General features: G+C 51.5%; 8 protein-coding genes across 8 annotated transcripts; 4 read left to right on the top strand and 4 right to left on the bottom strand.

Moving 5' to 3' along the window:
• Positions 1-585: 585 nt before the first annotated feature.
• On the bottom strand, positions 586-1,597 carry SCP_1700260 (hypothetical protein; the record flags this gene model as incomplete). Its single annotated transcript, XM_027764814.1, has 3 exons — positions 586-791; positions 841-1,091; positions 1,149-1,597. 3 exons carry the CDS (start codon positions 1,595-1,597, stop codon positions 586-588), a joined length of 906 nt encoding a protein of 301 aa, XP_027620615.1.
• A 543-nt stretch (positions 1,598-2,140) lies between these two features.
• SCP_1700250 (hypothetical protein) lies at positions 2,141-3,589 on the top strand (the record flags this gene model as incomplete). Its single annotated transcript, XM_027764813.1, has 3 exons — positions 2,141-3,142; positions 3,209-3,492; positions 3,556-3,589. 3 exons carry the CDS (start codon positions 2,141-2,143, stop codon positions 3,587-3,589), a joined length of 1,320 nt encoding a protein of 439 aa, XP_027620614.1.
• A 458-nt stretch (positions 3,590-4,047) lies between these two features.
• On the top strand, positions 4,048-4,846 carry SCP_1700240 (Putative reductase; the record flags this gene model as incomplete). Its single annotated transcript, XM_027764812.1, has 6 exons — positions 4,048-4,078; positions 4,139-4,243; positions 4,295-4,437; positions 4,498-4,610; positions 4,667-4,748; positions 4,817-4,846. The coding sequence occupies 6 exons, from the start codon at positions 4,048-4,050 to the stop codon at positions 4,844-4,846; spliced, it is 504 nt and encodes a 167-aa protein (XP_027620613.1).
• Positions 4,847-6,216: 1,370 nt separating this feature from the next.
• On the bottom strand, positions 6,217-7,218 carry SCP_1700230 (hypothetical protein; the record flags this gene model as incomplete). The annotated part of the gene is made up of 3 exons (XM_027764811.1): positions 6,217-6,422; positions 6,473-6,723; positions 6,779-7,218. The coding sequence occupies 3 exons, from the start codon at positions 7,216-7,218 to the stop codon at positions 6,217-6,219; spliced, it is 897 nt and encodes a 298-aa protein (XP_027620612.1).
• A 315-nt stretch (positions 7,219-7,533) lies between these two features.
• Positions 7,534-9,056, top strand: SCP_1700220 (NADPH-dependent conjugated polyketone reductase C1; the record flags this gene model as incomplete). The annotated part of the gene is made up of 9 exons (XM_027764810.1): positions 7,534-7,564; positions 7,625-7,729; positions 7,781-7,923; positions 7,984-8,096; positions 8,153-8,234; positions 8,385-8,479; positions 8,605-8,730; positions 8,793-8,845; positions 8,989-9,056. 9 exons carry the CDS (start codon positions 7,534-7,536, stop codon positions 9,054-9,056), a joined length of 816 nt encoding a protein of 271 aa, XP_027620611.1.
• A 7,127-nt stretch (positions 9,057-16,183) lies between these two features.
• Positions 16,184-16,801, top strand: SCP_1700210 (hypothetical protein; the record flags this gene model as incomplete). Its single annotated transcript, XM_027764809.1, has 7 exons — positions 16,184-16,213; positions 16,261-16,342; positions 16,408-16,462; positions 16,517-16,525; positions 16,588-16,601; positions 16,656-16,712; positions 16,773-16,801. 7 exons carry the CDS (start codon positions 16,184-16,186, stop codon positions 16,799-16,801), a joined length of 276 nt encoding a protein of 91 aa, XP_027620610.1.
• Positions 16,802-18,401: 1,600 nt separating this feature from the next.
• SCP_1700200 (hypothetical protein) lies at positions 18,402-18,854 on the bottom strand (the record flags this gene model as incomplete). The annotated part of the gene is made up of 1 exon (XM_027764808.1): positions 18,402-18,854. The coding sequence occupies one exon, from the start codon at positions 18,852-18,854 to the stop codon at positions 18,402-18,404; it is 453 nt and encodes a 150-aa protein (XP_027620609.1).
• Positions 18,855-19,449: 595 nt separating this feature from the next.
• SCP_1700190 (hypothetical protein) lies at positions 19,450-19,611 on the bottom strand (the record flags this gene model as incomplete). Its single annotated transcript, XM_027764807.1, has 1 exon — positions 19,450-19,611. The coding sequence occupies one exon, from the start codon at positions 19,609-19,611 to the stop codon at positions 19,450-19,452; it is 162 nt and encodes a 53-aa protein (XP_027620608.1).
• Positions 19,612-19,616: the final 5 nt, after the last annotated feature.

Below are 19,616 nucleotides of genomic sequence, written 5' to 3'. Positions count from 1 at the left end.
GGGGAGTCTCTCATCGGGAAAGAGCCTAGGAAATCTCAGAAGGGCCATAATCACAGCGAGGAGATGACTTGAGGGTGAGGTTTGACTCACCCTCTTAATACGCGTAGCGCGGTCGGAAGTTTCAGCCACTGCTGGCAGTGACGCGTGACCTGCACCTCGAGGTGTTCCCATATTTGCCGTAAGATACATAGCGCAATCCTTCATGATCAGTCCACCCTCGTACTATGGGTTACCAGAACTCTCGAGAAGTAGCTGCAAGTTCGATCCAGAATCCCGCTGTTTTCGACCTGCTCTATTTATCAATATTTCCTGTTGTCTTGCGTGAGTGAGCGTAAGCGATGCCTTTGGACTGCCGGCGTAGGTCGCGGTGTGAACCGTACTCGTACGAATGTGCTAAATAAAATCCCACCAAACTTTGACTGTGATACTCAACTTGAAGTAGTGCGAACCGTATAGTTGGCATGACTCTAGAGCCCTAACAGTCTCGTCGTACAACACATCATGACGTCGAAAACGAAATCGTTGGAGGTACATCCAGAATACAGAAGCTGTCACGGGGACATTCTAAGACTAAATGACAAGGGCTCATTCATCCACCATACTGTTGTCGAGATACTCATAAGGTTCACAGCGCTTTCGTTTCTCAAGAGCTGTGCGGAACATCTGATAATACACGTGTGCGCGTTCAAGTGCCTCTTCCGGCGAGGTCCCCGAAGGTGCAACCTTAGCAAGCAACTCTGGTGAGTCGGTGTATTTTATCGGGACTCTCCTTCCCAAAAAAAGGAATGTCGCTTTCAGGGAATGAGTATCGCGTGCACAGAAATGAAGATACAGACGTACTAGGTAGCCACACATCTGCCAATTGCCCCGCCCAGTGCAACTCGTCACACCCGAAGTGGAATCGATCAGGTTCGGGGACGTCGAACTGGATGGGTAACTTTACCGGACAGTCATGGTTCTTGGAATCGGAGATGTCAAAGTCGACAATAATGGGGCGCCCCTCCTTATTGATAACAATGTTCCGTTCGCGGACATCGTTGTGCACGACTCCCCGGCGATGAATCTCGAGCAATGAATCGAGTACCTGTCGTCTGTGATGTTGGTTAGATGACACGATCATCATCTATCAATAGAGTGTGCTGGCTCACCTGAAGTCCCAAGAGGTGTATCGCAATTTTCTAGTGAGTTCCTCACCGCAGTACTCCAACAAAAGGCAGGCAGCCCGTCCATCATCCATTTCACCCTCGTAGAGGCCAAAGCACTGAGGAATGAGACGACCTTGCAAGTCCTGTAGCTTGTCGTACATGCTGAACTCGAAGTGCAACTTGTCCCTGGCAGGCCTGCCATAGACGACTTTGCAAACAACTTCGCGAGGAAGATGCTCAGCGGCCTCAGGGGAATCAGACGTAGCACGGAGAGTGGCGCGATAAACTGCTGAAAGTTTCTTGCCCTTGTGGATACACACCACGTCGGTGAGGGTCAACTGCACATTGTTATGAGGTCCGTCGTCAGCCTGAGAGCCCAGGACAGGGAGCAAGTCGTAGAACTGGGGGAATCTGTCGTCGGGAATGAGGCTAGGAAAGCTCAGAAGGGCCATAATCGCTGAGAGGAGATGATTTCAACTGAGAAGGGCGAGATTCAACCCACCCTCTTATACGTGGTTGGGTGTGGCGCCGTATGGGCGCCCGCAATATGCAAGATCTGAATCTGCCGCGCGCGCGCCAGTCAGATCAATTTCTCAGATCTCTGATCAGGCTATCGCATAACAATTGTCTCTCGTTGTTATGGTGCTTCATAAGTCGAACTATGGGATTTCCGATGGCTCACTGCTTTCTATGACAACCACTATTCAGTTCTCTGCGGCACACACGTCGAACTCTCACGAGAAGCTCCCGGGCAACCTCAAGAAGTCTCGGATCCCATTCTTCGAAGGTCCACGTCATGGTTGCAGATGCTGTACACTTCGCAAGATATGTATCGCCACTGCCACTGAAACTCTACATCCCATGATTTTGGTCCAGGTCAGTCTATAAAAGCCGTGCCTCCATTCGACCACTTCCCTCAGTTCCCCCATCTCCAGAGATTACAGCAGCTACGCACCCAGCACTACAATTTCCTCTGTAATACAGACTGCATCGTCATGTCTGCTCCCACCCCTCCCAGCAGGCGCGGCGGCGCTGCTCAGCAATCCTTTCCGCCATCTGACCAGACAGGACAGGACCTCGATCTCTTTTCTCTGTCGCCATTGACAGCTGTTTCGAGCCACGATGGATCAACTGAACAGAGCCTCAGGCTGCAGACTCTACCGTCTCCGACAGAGGAGACCACACCGACACAAGGCCAACCGAGACAGGGAGAAGAGGAACTGTCACCAACATTGTCTCTTCATCATAATCTCACCGTCGATGTCGATGATGTCGGGTCTCTTTCCCACAGAGCAAAATGGTTGCACCCGCAAGCATTCGTTTCACCACGCCCGTCGAACATATCAACAGTAGATCAAGCACTGCGTACTATACTACCTCGTGCGCCAGATCCATACAAAAAGGGTGCATTAACGAGCACGAAGGATATCACGCAGACAGAATTGAATGTTGACGAGAACGATCAGCTGGAGAAGATCGTCTATGTTCCAACTTTGGTCACCTGCCTGCGAGACCGGGCCGTCGAAAAACTCCAGAATCTGCACATCAACTGGGACGAAGACGATGATATTCTTTCTGTCACGAGTTTCCATCCATATACTACCGCTAGGAATCTGCCGAGGACAATCTGGTCGGAGAAGGATATAGAACACTGGACTCACGCGGTGTTGTTTAGACCAGCTGTAGCAGCGGTGCGCGCCGTGATGCTCCAAGATATCAAGCATGACTTTGACAAAGTCCATCCTTATGTGTCGTCAAGCTCTGACATTGATGTAATCCCGGACGGGATGTTCGTTCTATCGGAGGAAGATTCAATACCTACTATTGGTGTGGTCATCGAGAACAAAACGCCGTCAATGTGGGAGGAAGGAATGGACTACAGTAAACTGGAGTGGCCCGAAGGTAGTGAAAGAGACATCCCTGCAGGAACCGCAATGCGTTTTTACTGGCCAACGAAAATAATAGGCAACAGAGAGCAGGATAGGGTCATAGTCCAGGTACGCTGCTGTGGTCTCTATGGTAGTGAGTTCTAGTGATCAATCTGATGTTTTTCTTTTGCCTAGGCGTGGACGCAGTTGGTAAAGGCCGAGTGTGACCTCGGAATCATTTCGACTCTTAATACAACGATTTTCCTAGCGCGTGGACGAGGAAACCACCGGAACACTCTGTATATTTCACCTGCCTATCGGCGTGCAATGTGCCCTATCTACGCGGTGTTCTGTTGGTTTGCTATCGCTGCGGGTATCTTCAAGTACGAGGATCTGAATCTCCCTACACCGGACGCTAGCTGGTGGAATGACTCAGTTAGGCGCGATTTTTACAGCGAGTCCCCGGGCGTATGTGCAGCGTGAGCTATCTAATTATCAATGCTTATTCTTCACGCATTAACTCACGTGTTGTGTATCTTCAGGACATACTACACAAGGTACCTGGAACAGATTTGAACTTTTAATTACGGAGGAGGTAGTTGTATTGCTCGATTCGTGTTTCTGTTAGTGAACATTGCATGTTAAATACATCATTTTGCGTCGAACAAATCACTACAGAGTCATTGTGTTTACATGTCGAACAGGACAGTCAGTTATTCAAAGTCGCATTTAAACAACCGTGTCACAGACACGACGATGTGAAATATCCAAACTCCATCTTCAAGGACGCGTACGGAGCCCGTGTCGCTTTCAGCCACAGTCACCCAGTGACGCGTGACCTCGAGGCGTTCCCACAAGCTCTGACAAGATTTGCCGTAAGATAGCGCAATCCTTCAGTCCATCGGTCATAGTCTATCTCTTCGACCAGCGGCACACGGCCCCGTATATTTTCAGCTATCTCTCTCACTAGATAAACCGGCTGTCCTCAGATATGAAATCCCACCTTCTTACCTTCGTACCCACTGCGCGTTGAGATGCCCTGGGGAAGCATAACCCTCAACGACGGTCAGTATTCTCCCCCCACTCATCCTTCTATGTTCCTGCTGACAGCCGTTTGAACTGTAGGAACGTCTGCGCCGAGCGTCACATTTGGTACATGGAGGCGAGGCAACGGGCCGCAGACCATCGATCTTGTTGAACTTGCCATCGCCACCGGGTTCACCCACATTGGCGCGTCCCTTATTCTTCAGCTGAGTGTTCTGGCGGTTGACCTGTCGCTAGATACCGCGCAGGTGTACCGCAACGAAGAGGAGGCAGGTGTGGCGATCCGCGCTAGCGGTCTCGCACGCTCTGACCTGTACATCACCACGAAAGACTCTGGCAAGACCGACATCGACACTGCTATCCGGAACAGCCTCAGATTCGTGCGTCGTTCCGCTTCTCTGTGGTATATTGGGACAGGGTGGGCTAACCTTTGCGTACAGTTAGGTGTCGATTATGTCGATCTGTATCTGATTCATGGGCCTGATCTCGCCGTACCCGATATTCCTACTATTTGGAAGAAAGTGGAAGACATTCACGAACAAGGATTTGCCAAGTGCGCACGAGTTACCTTGTTGAGATGAAAGTCCTCACAGTGGTCACGTCGTTCAGGAGTGTCGGCGTTAGCAACTTCAACTTCAGAGAGCTCAAGATCCTGCTTGCCTCAGCCAAGATCAAGCCTGTAGCGAACCAGGTATACTTTGACCTGTTTGCACCTTCTCGGGCGATTAACAGATGCACTCGTCTCGATGGCATGTACAGACATATATCTCGATAAACCGCGCCATTTGACGGGTCTTGCTGTCCTTCCACTGTACTATCGTGGTTGCTATGACTCTGGTCACGACAGGCATGCTTGTACGATTGAAATAGGTTACCTGAGGCAAACTCCGGGTCAATGGCGCAGTGTCCTGACTGCTGGCGCGGAATTTGTGAGTACGTGTTTGACCTGAGTCCTCTGGCATGCTTGCTACACGAACTACTACAGTACATGCCTAAACCTAGCACGTCTGAAATCAAGGCGAGATATTGGGGCGTGGAAGTCAAACTGGTAGGGAGGTAAAAGCCGGCACATGCCTGTCACAATGGCTGTGCGTTCTCCGTGTTAGCTTTTTTTCTGTTTTCTCCGCAGTTGTCATTCGCCGCTTTATCCATAGACGTTGTTTTAATATGTTGATGCTCCAAATCTGCACGAGACAGAATTGTCAGTCGATGAATACGAGTTGTTCATCGCGACGGTCTACAGAATGACTTGCAGCCTCGACAGACCCCCTTGGATGGATACATTAAGGGCAGCGCAGCATTTTTCGCACCACGCCGGAATGTGCTGGAAGTCTGCCTCGCGACGTCGCGTGCAAGGTCTTCTGTGGGAAGCGGTCCATCCTGTCATTGCAACATGAGGCGGATGTTCTCCGGCAACTCGGCGAGTTACAATCGAGTGTTATCCCACGTTGCTTTGTGCTGTTTGAGTGCAAGATGGAAGACGGGAGTGCTGGGTGTCTAGTCTCGGAATACTGCGGTGACCGCTGTGGTTCTGATTGGAACTTGAGGTGAGGCTGGTCCCCATCGGTCCAAACGGCTGCAACTAACACTATCGTCTTAGAGATCAAGTCCTCACCTTACTTCGTCGGATACACCACATGGGCGTTGAGCATGGCGACTTCTGTGAGTACTGCATTGTAATCGACGTGGACGGGCGTCCGTTCCTTGTCGATTTTGGCGATGCGGAAAAACAAGAGTGCATACTTACGATACCCACCAAAATTAACCAGTGTGTCTACATTCTCTCCTTGTTGAGATTATTTCCACAAGGACCTCATCATCGTATAGGATCTGTGGATGAGTATTTTAATACAAAATATGGAGACACCAACTCCCAGTCAGACCTTGCAGAAACACAAGTGGCTCTTCGCAAGTACAGCAGAACTCTCGAGAAGTGGTCGCGGTGCGAACCATAGTCATACAAATGTGCTGAATAAATTTCCGCCAAACTTCTACTGTGATACTCGAGTAGTGCGAACTGTACAGTTGGCATGACTCTAGAGCCCTAACAGTCTCGTTCAACACATCATAATATCAAAAATTAAATCATTGAAGGTACATCCAGAATGCTGTATTCTGGATGTACCTTCAATGATTTAATTTTCCATATTATGAATTGCTCACTTGTCCACCATATTGCCATCGAGATACTTATAAGGTTCACAGCACTTTCGTTTCTCAAGAGCTGTGCGGTACATCTGATAATACACGTGTGCGCGTTCAAGTGCCTCTTCCGGTGAGGTCCCTGGAGGTGCAACCTTAGCAAGCAACTCTGGCGAGTCGGTGTACTTTATCGGGACTCTCCTTCCCAAAAAAAGGAACATTGCTTTCAGGGAATAAGTACCACGCGCACACAAATGAAGAATGCAGACGTACTAGGAAGCCACACATCTGCCAATTGCCCCGCCCAGTGCAACTCATTGCACCCGAAGTGGAATTCATCAGGTTCTGGAATATCAAACTCGATTGGTGACTTAACCGGACAGTCGTGGTTCTTGGACTGGGCGATGTCAAAGTCGACAATAATAGGGCGCCCTTCCTTATTGATAACAATGTTCCATTCACGGACGTCGTTGTGCACGACTCCCCGGCGATGAATCTCGAACAATGAATCGAGTACCTGTCGTCTGGTGTTGGTTAGATGACAGGATAATCATCTATCAATAGAGTGTGCAGGCTCACCTGAAGTCCCAAGAGGTGTATCGCAATTTTCTAGTGAGTTCCTCACCGCAGTACTCCAACAAAAGGCAGGCAGCCCGTCCATCATCCATTTCACCCTCGTAGAGGCCAAAGCACCGAGGAATGAGACGACCTTGCAAGTCCTGCAGCTTTTCGTACATGCTGGACTCGAAGTGCAACTTGTCCCTGGCAGGTCTGCCATAGACGACTTTGCAAACAACTTCGCGAGGAAGATGCTCGGCGGCCTCAGGGGAATCAGATGTAACACGGATAGTGGCACGATAAACTGCTGACAGTTTCTTGCCCTCGTAGATACACACTACGTCGGTGAGGGTCAACCGCATGTTTTTGTGAGATCCCTCGTCACTGTCGACAAGGAGCAAGTCGTAGAATTCGGGGAGTCTCTCGTCGGGAAAGAGCCTAGGAAATCTCAGAAGGGCCATAATCGCAGAGAGGAGATGACTTCAAGTGACGAGGTGAGGTTTGACTCACTCTCTTAATACGTGTAACGCGGTCGCAAGTTTCAGCCACAGTCGCGTTGCCAGTGACGCGTGACCTGCATCTCGAGGCGTTCCCACAAGCTCTGACAAGATTCGCCGTAAGATAGCGCAATCCTTCATGATCAGTCCACCGTCATAGTCTATCTACTAGCGGCACACGGCCCCGTATATTTTCAGCCATCTCTCTCACCAGATAAACCCGGCTGTCCTCCGATGTGAATTCCCACCTTTCTACCTTCGCATCCATTGCGCGCTGAGATGCCCTGGGGAAGCATCACCCTCAACGACGGTCAGTCTCCTCCCTCCACTCATCCTTCTACGTTCCCGCTGACAGCCGTTCTAACGGTAGGAACGACTGCGCCGAGCGTCGCATTCGGTACATGGAGGCGAGGCAACGGGCCGCAGACCATCGACCTTGTTCAGCTCGCCATCGCCACCGGGTTTACTCACATTGGCGCGTCCCTTATTCTTCAGCTGAGTGTTCTGGCGGTTGACCTATCGCTAGATACCGCGCAGGTGTACCGCAACGAAGAGGAGGCAGGTGTGGCGATCCGCGCTAGCGGTCTCGCACGCTCCGACTTGTACATCACCACGAAATACTCTGGCAAGACCGACATCGACACTGCTATCCGGAACAGCCTCAGATTCGTGCGTCGTTCCGCTTCTCTGTGGTATATTGGGACAGGGTGGGCTAACCTTTGCGTACAGTTAGGTGTCGATTATGTCGATCTGTATCTGATTCATGGGCCTGATCTCGCCGTACCCGATATTCCTACTATTTGGAAGAAGATGGAAGACATTCATGAACAGGGATTTGCCAAGTGCGTACGAGTTACCTTGTTGAGATGAAAGTCCTCACAGTGGTCACGTCGTTCAGGAGTATCGGTGTTAGCAACTTCAACATCAGCGAGCTCAAGATCCTGCTTGCCTCAGCCAAGATCAAGCCTGTAGCGAACCAGGTATGTTTTGACTCGTTTGCATCTTCTCGGGCGTCTTGCTGGGTAGTACGCTGGGACCGCAGAGGGCGATATATGGGCGTCCAGACCATTCAGCCATTCTTCTATCAAGTTCAATGGGATATCCGTGCACCCAGCTGATCCAATCCGCAGATCCTCTTCCACCCCTACATTTTCGACCGCCAGGGCCCACTGGTCGAGTTCGGAAATCAGCACGGGATCGTCAGCGAGGCATACAGCCCACTCATGTGTGTCCCTCTTCTGTCGTCACCTTTACATCCGTGTCCAGAGTATCCCTTCCGTCCTGTCGCTCTCTGCTTCTTCCTCTACTTCCTGTCCGAGCCCACCGCTGACGAGGGCAACCGCACAATAGTCCACTGACGCATAAGACTGGCGGCCCCGTCGATGCTCCGGTCGCGGCCATCGCGGAGCGTCTCAATACCGCGCCTGAGCGGATCCTCCTTGCGTGGGCGCGCGCAAAGGGTACGCTTGTAGTGACGTATGTATTTCCTTCTCTCCTGGCATTTCGCTCAGCTTAATCTCTGACGCCATGTCCCCTAGGTCGAGCACGAAGAAGGAGCGCCTGGAGGGGTATATCGCCGCTGGTGACCTCGGTGCGTTAGTTTTTCTATTCTCCTGTTCCTGATTGGCTGATTTTGTTCGATCTGCCGTTCTTTGATTCGACTTCCTCTTTTCCTAACCGGTCCGTCTATGCTTGAACGTTATCACCTGTTATCACGCGTCTTTGGTCATACAGAGCTGACGAAGGAAGATGTCGCTGCGATCGATGCAGCTGGCCTTGCTGGCTCGAGCTCGAGGCGGTGAGTTCGTTCCTGAATGTGAACTTTGGAGACCAAGAGGAGGTGCATATATATGAGCGAGTCCAGTCAAGCGGTGTACCAATAGTTCATCGTAACGTGGACGATCATTGACCGTGACGAGTGGTGTTATTAACAGCTCTGAGGTGGCGACACGCCGAAGTGCAGGTTGTGGCATTGTCACTGACGTTGCTGCATACTGCAGGATGGCGTTTGTGTCGAGATCATGTATGTACGCGCTCGTCTAGATGCTGGTTGCCGTGTTCTCACCCATGGATATGAATAAACGCGTTATACTGACCTTCGCTGATTCTTCACCATGACGTTCAACGAGGGCGATAGGGAAGCGTAATGTGGGCTTCTTTTGGATATACATAACCCTTCGATTCGCAAACTCAAGAGCATAAGCATGCCTTGTCGAGTTATCCGATCCCAGGGCGGGAAGCCGCCATTCAACTGATTCATTATGGAGGCGTGATGCCTTTGACTCTCGCGAACCATAACATATATGCAGCTCGCCGCGTACGTTTTTGTTTATTTATCCTTCTTGGGCCTCGTGTGCTAGTGGAAGACATCGTTTCCTCTCTGCGCAATGTCATGGTGAATGTCGCTCACAGGTTCAAAATCAGAATAAATGCTAACTGTCCGCCGCAAGTTTCAGACTTAAGTGGCCCCGCGGTCTGCTTGGTTATCGTTTAACGTGACATTGACGAGCTGTATTGCAGAGACTGAGAATTCGACTGGATAGAAGGGATGTCCATTTGGCTACTCAATGCGGGGGCGGAGATTGGCAAGCTGCTTTCCGTCGCTCGACGAGTATAAGAATCTTACCCTACTACAGACATGGAAGATACACATACTGCCAAAGTAATCTGGACGCGCGAGAGGAAACGAGCTCGTTCTTCGCATTACACGATGGGTGTAACTGTAGGTCAGACTCAGGTCTGTCGTTTGCAAAGACCAAGTAGCTGTGTCCTTTTCACTGCAGGGGTGCCTGAGGCGCACCCACATGATGTTAAACAACAACTCCACTGTGTACTCAATCACGGGATGACTGCACTCTGTGTCTACCGCATGGCATGGGCCGCTTGAGACATGACTTTGTTTTTATGTACCAGATGCCAATATAGGCTACGTAGCACATACACTAAAATCTGATGTACGTTACATGATCGGAAGGTTGAGATATTCAACGGCGACGACACTAGAGGTACCCTTAATAGGCCGAAAGAGCGAAATTGAAACTGACAGTTTTGCAGAGCTATAGAGAGCATTGGATGGTGGATGGCGACGAAGTACTCTTGCTGATTGGTGTAGACGAGGTCGAAGCTTCCGAAGAACGGCAATAACAGAAGAACAACGCAAGCAGAGTGAGTTGGGCCATTGTGCGCATGTTAGAGAACATGTTTATTGGGAAGTGTCGCACCCGCGGTGAGGCCTTGAGGTAGATGTGTTGGTTTTGTGTGCCGTGACGATCTGGTGAGCGACTGTTGCCGAGCCACTGTCACGATTTGACGGGCCTCTGTCACGATTTGACGAGCCATCGTTGACCAGGACGACCTCGGAGAGAGGCGCATGGTCATGCCCAGATGACACCAGTGTGGGCATAGCCATGAAAGAGCGACTGGCGCACAAACTGGTCAAATGGGTACGCGTGGCCATATGAGAGAAAGATGCATCTTCAGCACAAAGTGCAAAGCATTCTAAGAACGCTCACGTACCTAGTCCAAACGGTGTGGCTAACTCGCAATGACTTGAGTCGCTGACGCGGGAGGTGCGTATCTCAGCCGGTCGCCGCCATCTACAGTAATGGAGATTTAGTGAATATCCATCTCTGTAGGAATGCCCGTGAAGAATCGAACCAGGAGAGTCTCCCCAGAAGTGTCGACAGACAGCACTGCAGCTTCGTTGTCAGTGGAGCCATACTTTCAATGAACACAAAGTCTCACCTACGCTGTGCATAGGACTAACGTGTGCGGTTCGCGGGGCGCAAAGCGAGTTGGAGGATGCATTCTATGACGGAATGGAGGGTGTACAGCCCTGTGTCGAGTTGTGACTGAAGAATACATGCGATTGAGCGTGTAGGAGGAGTGGGTGGTCTGAGGAAATAGGGAACAGAAAGCAGGGCCTTATATACCTGGCTGGCGCCACACGGATAAGCAACACCCTTGACTTCCGATCAGCAACCCGAATCGCCACCGGACCAAAACCTCATTGAACAATAGAATGACGCGTGGGCCGTGCGTAGCTAAGTTCCGTAAGTAGAATATAAAGCTGTTTCTTTGAATGGAACCGGATGGCTCGGCTTGACTACGTATGTTGCTGAATGGCGTAATTCACGATAGTCAGCATCAAAGCACGGTCAGGCAACAACTTGAGATCTCACTCGAGATGAAAAGAAAAGTTTGCAGAGACTGAACTCGCGTTCTTTCCAACATAATTTGCTTAGTGCGGTGCCACTATTGCACACACCCTCTTCCACGTTTCAACGCTAGATATCGAAATTCGAACGTCCAAAGTGGCTGCTCAAAGGCTTGCGCGCAAGCGTTCCAATACCTTATGCAGGGAGGATCGCTGGCCCGATGAGGGAGTATATTAGCATCTCAGAGTTTGTGATCCCAATGTATAGATCTCACCCGAGATGTGATAGAACCATGGAGTTGGGGGACAATTAGATCGCTCCCTCACGAGGAACCGTGAGAGTAAGGTGGCATAGAGGTCTCAGACAGAAGAAACAGAACGACGCTTGAGCGTCCATCCCTCGGATACCAGATGTCCCCAATTCTGCATCGGACGACAAGAACGATGTGCGCAAAATGGAGCGTCGCAAGGTGATGCGACCAGAGGAAATATCTTTGCGATGTGAATGTCACGTACCCGATGCAAGCCTTCTTCCATCATGGATCATGTTCATATCGAACGTCTGAGAAAGGAGAGATCCTTTTGAAATGTCGAAGACGTTGAGACCCTGTCAGGATGCGCAAACAATATATCAGGATCAATGTCCCGCTCGCACAGCGCAGTCAAGCAGGCGATACTCAAGCCTGAAGTATCTCTGGTCCAAGAGACAACAGCTCTTCTCCAAGCGCGCTTCCATTCTGAACTTGCGGGGAATCAGATCACACAATACTAATAGTTCCAGGTGAACTGGGCCAAACAGCGATCTCTCCATCGGAACCGAAGCTCATAACTTCTTGAATGAAACAGTGCTGCGTGGACCAGTGTCGACGGCTACGCCTTGTTATAACATGAGATACAAGCCAGCCATCACAAGACCCTAAACGACCACGGGAAGGCATGAAAGATGGATGGCACTTGTTTAGAGACATGCAATACAACCGCAGAAGACACGCTGAGGCTTTCCCGTTACATGTTAGATTTCGCTTTCCGCAACGTATCTGTGCATGCGCTCGATCTCTTTCTCTTCGCTTTCTGGACCAGATAACATGAAAATAAAAGGCAGGTCATCGAGAAGTGCAAACGAGACATCAGAAAAACACGCACGACGATACACACCAAAGGGAATGTACTATTGAGAGGGATAACAGGACTTCCCTTTCATCGTCTACTGGTCTGCTCCTTCATCTGTTGTTAGATTTTCCGACCCTATCGCTTCTTCTATCCTGACTCCTCGGTACAAGGGAGAACCTGATCCTCGCGTGTCCATCGGCAACAAGGTGCGAGCATAAGTTATAACGGGATGGGCCGAAAGAATCCGGCGCCGACAAGAAATTGGTGCCATCACAGAACTCTGGTCAGCCTTCCTTCTTCACCTCACGGACGTCGAGGTGTATTTGAATGACTAGAAACATATTGACAAGCAGGGCAGGTATGAGATGGACGATAGAGAGTCGACGCGGCCGAATCTCAGATTCCAGTTGACGCGCCCACGTGATGAGCCAAGCGCCCCACTTAAGATAGACCCAGTTCAAACCCGACCACTATCGTCACACTGTGACACCTCACGTGCAACCCACTTAGCGCCTGGATAAGTCCCGAAAAGGCACTGAACGCACGACAGCGGCAGGAGCGTCGACATAAAATGAGTCAGCGTTCTCAGTGTATGAGGTAGAAACATAGTGAATATACACAAGAATGAAAGTATACAAGATAGTTGAACTATGAATATAAGTTATATCTTTGCAGCTTCAAGTTCCTCGAGGATGCTCTCTGGGAGGATGCGATGGCCGCGATATTTCTTGCTCGCCCATGCAGCTTGCTTACCATTCAAACCTTTGCGATAAGCATCCATGAAGTGTTGTGCGCGAGTGTAGAAGCTGTGTGTGATCTGAGTCACATCACATCACATCAGAATTGATGAACGCACCGTCGCATGCTTTCGAGTGGGACTGCATCCAATGCCTTGACCACATTGCGCTCAAGATCGGCCTCCAACTTTGAAGGCGGGAACTGGCGGTATACACGTTTTGCAAATCCCCAGCAAGGTTCGATAGGATTGAGCTCACAGTGAAATTTCGGGAGAAAGATCACATGGAAACCACGAGCTTTGCAGTGAGTCTCCACTAATGTCTCGACATCTCGAAAGTCTTGTTCGTTGTACAGCATTCTTCTACAGCAGCATCTTTCCTGTCCAGGGGGGCATTTGAAACTGGGGCATTCATATCTCAAATTTTGAACACCCTTGTAGCCACGTTCTTCCAAGATATTTGCCATACCCTTGAAGAGTCCCTCGCGCTCATGACCAGGTGGGAAGTACAAGGATTGTGGTCTGCCATCTGCAAACTTTCCTTCTGTCATTCGCATCCATCGTTTGAGGATCTTCCCATCAGTGCCATATACAGGTTTGCCATTCTCGCCAATAACATTTGTCATAACACCAAAGTTTGGAGCGCCAGGTTTTGGTGGGAATTTGGGCATTTTGCGAGCGGAAAGTGCATCGTCAGCGCGTTTCAGGTGAGTTGGTGCATTGTCGAGTATTATACCATGGTCATCATCTGGATAGTCTCTTGATGCTATGTCCATCAACATTGTACAGTGCTCGAGGATACGTTCATTGGTGAAGTAGCCTTCTCTATTCTTTCCCGGTTTGAAAAGTATTCGGGTTGATCTGGTCCCATCTTTAGAGCGCCCCCAGCCATAGTCTGCCGAGACAAAGTCTGCCGCCATGATTGATGCGCCTTCTCCCTTTGCCTGCGGCACTGCGGTTTCAGTTTCGTGCACCCAACGCACTGAGCGACGATCATTTGCATAGAAGACTGACTCATCATGCCACCAAAACACCATACGGCAATTACGAGGTCGAGGTTCGTTCTGATCAATGTCCTCAAGACCATCTCGGCTCCAACAACGTGCGTTATATTCCAGCTCGGCTATTAATGGCAGAAATATTTCCTGCCGGTAATTGACAACGTCTGCATGCTCGTGTCCATCAACAAATTGTCCATGTGGGGTCTTGCGCCAGCGGTAATCCATTGCATGCATCCACATTTGGGCTGTTGAGAGACAAATACCTTTTGTGAGTCCAAATTCACTCTGTGTCTCCGCACTGTTAACAAACTCCATAACATCCATAGCACGAACATATTTGCCAATACTTTGCAGGTGTCTTCCGATTGCTGATGCTAGGTCCCCCTTCTGTAGCATTGAGTTGTTCCATTTCCCATATGGATTGGTTGGAAGGTTATGCCGGTCAGCCAAGAATGATCGTGTCCACGTGCGCAAAGCCTTTGCAATGAAGTCACCTTTCTGGTATGCATATGCAACTTTGAATGATGCATCAATCCAGGCTGGTGGCTCTCCACTGACATAGAACCACAGCAACATTCTCATCTGCTCCATGCGCCGATGAAGGAAATCATCACCATCAAATGGCTTTGTTCCCTTTCCATTTTTCCGCCGTGGCCGGAGCAATGCCAGTATGTCGCTTAAAGCAGAATTTGCATCTTCAATGGTGGGTGGAGGTATGTAGGGATGTGATTTGGATGTAGGGAATGCACTGGCATTATCAGGTACAGTCATAGTGTCCTCTGCATTTTGAATCTGATATTGTTCCACAACACCTTCGTGGCCAGAGAGTTCCAATGCAAGTGGCCCATGCATGCCAGTGCCGGCGCTCAGTGGTATTGCCCTGGCGCTGGCACTGTGTGATGTCGTGCACTGCTTATCTGCAGGTGATGTATCCCCGCAACTATCTGCGGTCTGGGCGAGAAGTTCGGAAGGTGGTTCCTGTAGTAATGGTGAGTATTGTAAGCCTAGATTGCACTAACTTACTCACATTTTCTTTGTTTTCCTTTTCACTATCCTGTCTTTGGCACACTCTTTTTTTTGCATGGTTCCCGAGGTTTGCAATAGAGCGCCGGTGCGCGAGCTTTCGTTTCGCCATGAAAGTGGAGAAGGATCGTGTCGCCACAGGCAAGAAATGTGGTAATTACTTAACATGTCCATATTGTAAAATTTTATCTTATTTCTCTCAGTGTGTGAGATTTCTCAAAAGTCGGAGACCACAATTATTTGAAGCAAAATATTCTTAATAAGATTGTGGTCCTACTTTTACCTTGAAGGTGATGATGCTTGAGAAATAAGAAATTCTTTCCTTCTCGTCCGCCAAAAGAATGTAAGCGTGACAAAATGGGTCACGTGATAGTGGTCGGGTTTGAACTGGGTCTATCTTACGCGTCGCCATAGAAGTACTTTCCCTCTTTTCCGCCTTTGCCCCTCCTGTGAGTACCCTCACAAGGCGTTATTTAAGTCAGACCAGGACCATTCTGGAACGGTTCCACGTTGAGAGCTGCGCCCGGCCGAGAGGCTAGTTGGTAGGTTCTTGTGTTCTTCTCCGACTTTGTGTATCGCTCACCGCACATCCCCGCCGAACTCGCTCAGATACTCAGGCCTATCAACTTCTCTTTCCAAATAACAGGCCTCCCTCACCATACTTTCACTCATCTTTATGCATGTGGACACGTTTCTGGTACCCACCTACGTCTGATACTGGTGCGATGTTTGGTTGTGGGCGTAAAGATTCACCGATGGTCCCATGCAATACCTGCTGATATGTCGCCCTCCCTCAGTCATAACCGGAAGGTATGAGCGATAAGTTGAAGGTGGCTATTAATGACCGCCCCAGTTGGTGAAATCCGACTTTGCTTTCGGTTCTTGCTTGATCTCGATTGTCATATGAAGAAGTTCATTAATGTTCTCCCTACGGTAACCGTTCCTCTCCGTCTCTCCGTCTCTCATTAACAAGAACCCAGATAAACAGAATTATGCTTAAAAAACCCTATCCAAAAGCCCTCAAGAAGGTATTCCTTAAAACCGATGCACAACTGAGCAAAGGTACATTTCGCATGTATTCTTATTTTTTTCTGCACCTCGATGGCTTACAGCCCCGGGCGATGAAGGGGATTGCACTGCTATCGCCAGTTTGATCACTCGCGAGGGCGCACAAATTACGTCGTACATCTTACCTTTTGCTTCAGCCAGTCCTCTCCACCCCTGACCGTGTTGCAGGCTTACGCCGTAGATCCACGAACGGTACTCGGGATCAAAGTTGAGATAAAACCGCTGTCTGCTAGCCACAGGCCAAGTATCGATGGTATGTCTGGGTAAGTACTGACTTTTCACGCTGCTCATTCCTCTGCCCTATCAGCCGAAGAGGCTCCCATCTCTGCGACGGGAGGATATATTGAGAATAACCGTGTTAATAGTCAGTTTCTCGTCTGCAATGCCGGCGTATTGATTCACGGTTCTGAACGTGGGCGATTAGGCTATGTCACGAGCTATGGGCGACTTTGAGTTGAAGCAGCAGTATTCGGAACTTCCACCTGAACAGCGGATCCTTACCTGCGACCCAGATGTCATGCAGTACCAGCTTACCGAGGAAGACGAATTTCTCGTTCTCGCTTGATGGTCCGTACCACACTGCATTCTGTTATCCGCCAACTCTGTCGGTCGGTCGTAGGTATCTGCGATTGCCTGTCATCGCAAGATGTCGTCAGCATGGTCCGGATTTTTCTTTCGCGAGGCATGACGCTCCCGAAGGTCTGCGAGGAAATCCGCGACTACCGCACAGCTCCACAATCGGACGGCCGACTTCGGGAACGACAACATGAGCATCATCATCGTAACATCATTGCAAGGCCGTACCACACAGAGGGGTGGTGCAAATGGGCTGGGGAGCGGACCACGAGTCGTTATGGGTACGAGACGGCCGCGGGAGCCTCGGCAGCTATATGACGCCGCAGCTGTCTCCCCGCTCGGCGAACGCGGTTGGGATTCCTGTAAGCGACCATATGGTGGAGGAATCGATATCGGTTAATAGACATAGATCGAACGGCGGGAGCAGTCGTCTACGGGTCTCGTTCCCCGGCAGCATTAGCTGGGAAACGAGGAACACTGCTCGTCGCTACTTCACGTCCGGTTTACTTCAGCGAGTGCTGGTGCGTAGTGATGTCCCGCGCGGGCTGTGCACCGAAGGATGCTGAGTGCATTATCTGTAGTACACTCTTGGAAGTGTAGAAGATCGGCCACCGACAAAATGTATTTCCCGTCCCCTGGCCGACAGCGCAGGATCGGCGCATTACGAACATGACAGGCCGTCCAACGAGCGAGCCGAGGTCTTCTCCACAGAGGGACGACGAGCACCCCAGGTCTGACCATACGCAGGCGTTCCGAGATCGCAAGGTCCCGCAGATTTGGTCGACAGCCCGGGGAGTCCCGCAGAGTTAGTCGACAGCCCGGGGACTGTGAGGGCCTATTCGCATTTCCCACGCGCGGCCGCTGTACGACGGCCGCAGCGCGGATGGACTGCAAAAAGCGTCGTCCGCGGAATAACCGCATCCATCGCGACGTCTCGCGCGTCGCAAACTCGCACGACGCGGCGGAGGGACTGACCGACCCTTGGAACAACGCCACCACAGCCAAGCGCGGACGCTGCGCTTTGTTATGGTGACGTTGGGTGCCCGTTCGCTGGCCTGTTGCAAGCAACGTACAAGGCGGAAGGCCAGGAGGACGTCGACCGGGCGCGGAGAGAGCGTCAGTGTGCGGTCTACGTGCGGTATCCGATCGTCGACAAGTCGATCCAGAGCGCTGTGCCGAGACGAGGGGGTCGGTCCGTCGCCGAAGGCGGGTAACGGAGGCGAGGGATAGCGTGCGTCGTCCAGCTGACGAAGCAGGCCCCACTCAGCCTCGGCTCGGGGAATCTCTCGTTCAGCGGCGCCGACCCGATGCTGGTCCGCCAGCCCAACGCCCACGGGCGAGCGCAAGCGAACGAGAGGAGAATCACGGTATTTTCTCGGAGCTTCACTGGCCTCTGTCTCGTCCCTGGTACGCGGTGCAGGGCGTCCGTGTAGTCGTTAGCCCCCCCCCCCCCCCCCCCCCACCCGGATGGAGTGTCCTACCTAGTCGAGCGTCGTTGGGTTAGCTTCCTGCCGACGGCGCACCGCGTCAGATTGCGGCACACCCTGGGGGGGGTGGGGACGACTCGCTGACTGCGACAGCGACACATCACGTCCAACGTCCCGCCCTGCAGTGCTATCCCCGGACGGCCCGAGACGACGAGCAGCCCCCGCCGCTGTCGCCAGCCAGCCTGATCACGACGGCCGGGAAACGCTGTTGCTGTGGTGAGCTGGCCGGGGCCTTGCCCGTAGCGGACGCGGACGAGTGAGCGACCCGGCTGGGTCGTCCGCTCGTTCTCGCTTCGTGCTTGTACGTGTGGGATGGGGTGGGGTCGTCGGGCGGGTGGATGGTCGAGGGGAGGTGGGACGGAGGTGGAGGTGGAGGTGGAGAGCAGAGTATCGGCCGGTCGAGTGCGTCGTGCAAGGTTGTGCGTGAGAGGAGGGAGGGTCATGACGAGGATGGAGGGACGTCCTCCGCGCATACGGGGGGGTCGGAGCCGTATCGGTCCTTACGCGTCGTCCCCATCCAAATTCGACGGCGACACGGGAGAGGTTTGGCGCGGGCCCGGGAGGCGCTGCGCGGACGAAAAACGTTTCGCGCGCGCTCGTGAGGGCAGCACGCGATGGGTGATATACGATAGCTCACCTCGCTCGTCGGCTGACTGCATGGCCGTGATGACCAGAACGCCCTCAGGAAAAAGACGGGGAGAACCCGCGGTGGTACATGCGGACGGTCAGGCCGCGATCGTTGAGGGTAGGCTAGCGAAAGGAGGCTGGCCATCGTGAGCGTCGTCGGCGGCAAATGCGACGGTGGGCTACAACAGAAATGCAGAAACGGACGGGGGTAGTCACTGTGAATATAGGGTAAACCAAATCCTGCGCGACGTCGGGACATTAAAATGATGCATGGAGTCAAGAGGTGAGCGAAAGGCCCACCTTCGCACTGACCAAGTAAGACACGTACACATCCTCGGTCTCAGCGAGTTTCTTGACTGGGTTCCAGACGATCATTATAACACATCCATCTCATTTCGCCCTCGCTCCTCTTCACGCTCTGCGCTGCCTGTACCCAGGGCCTGAGAGTGCAGCGGGTGCGCCAACGTCGTTGGAAAGCGCGGCAGGAGACACCCGAGCGACACAGTCGAAAACGTCTTCCTTGTCCTCAGATTTATAGCACTGTCTAATAGCAAGCTCGAGATCCAGTTCCATTCCGT

Source organism: Sparassis crispa, assembly GCF_003851025.1.
Source record: "Sparassis crispa DNA, contig_000016F, whole genome shotgun sequence".
Classification (NCBI taxonomy): Eukaryota; Fungi; Basidiomycota; class Agaricomycetes; order Polyporales; family Sparassidaceae; genus Sparassis; species Sparassis crispa.
Note: the sequence above shows the minus strand (reverse complement) of the source record. Positions and strands in the feature narration are given on the sequence as shown.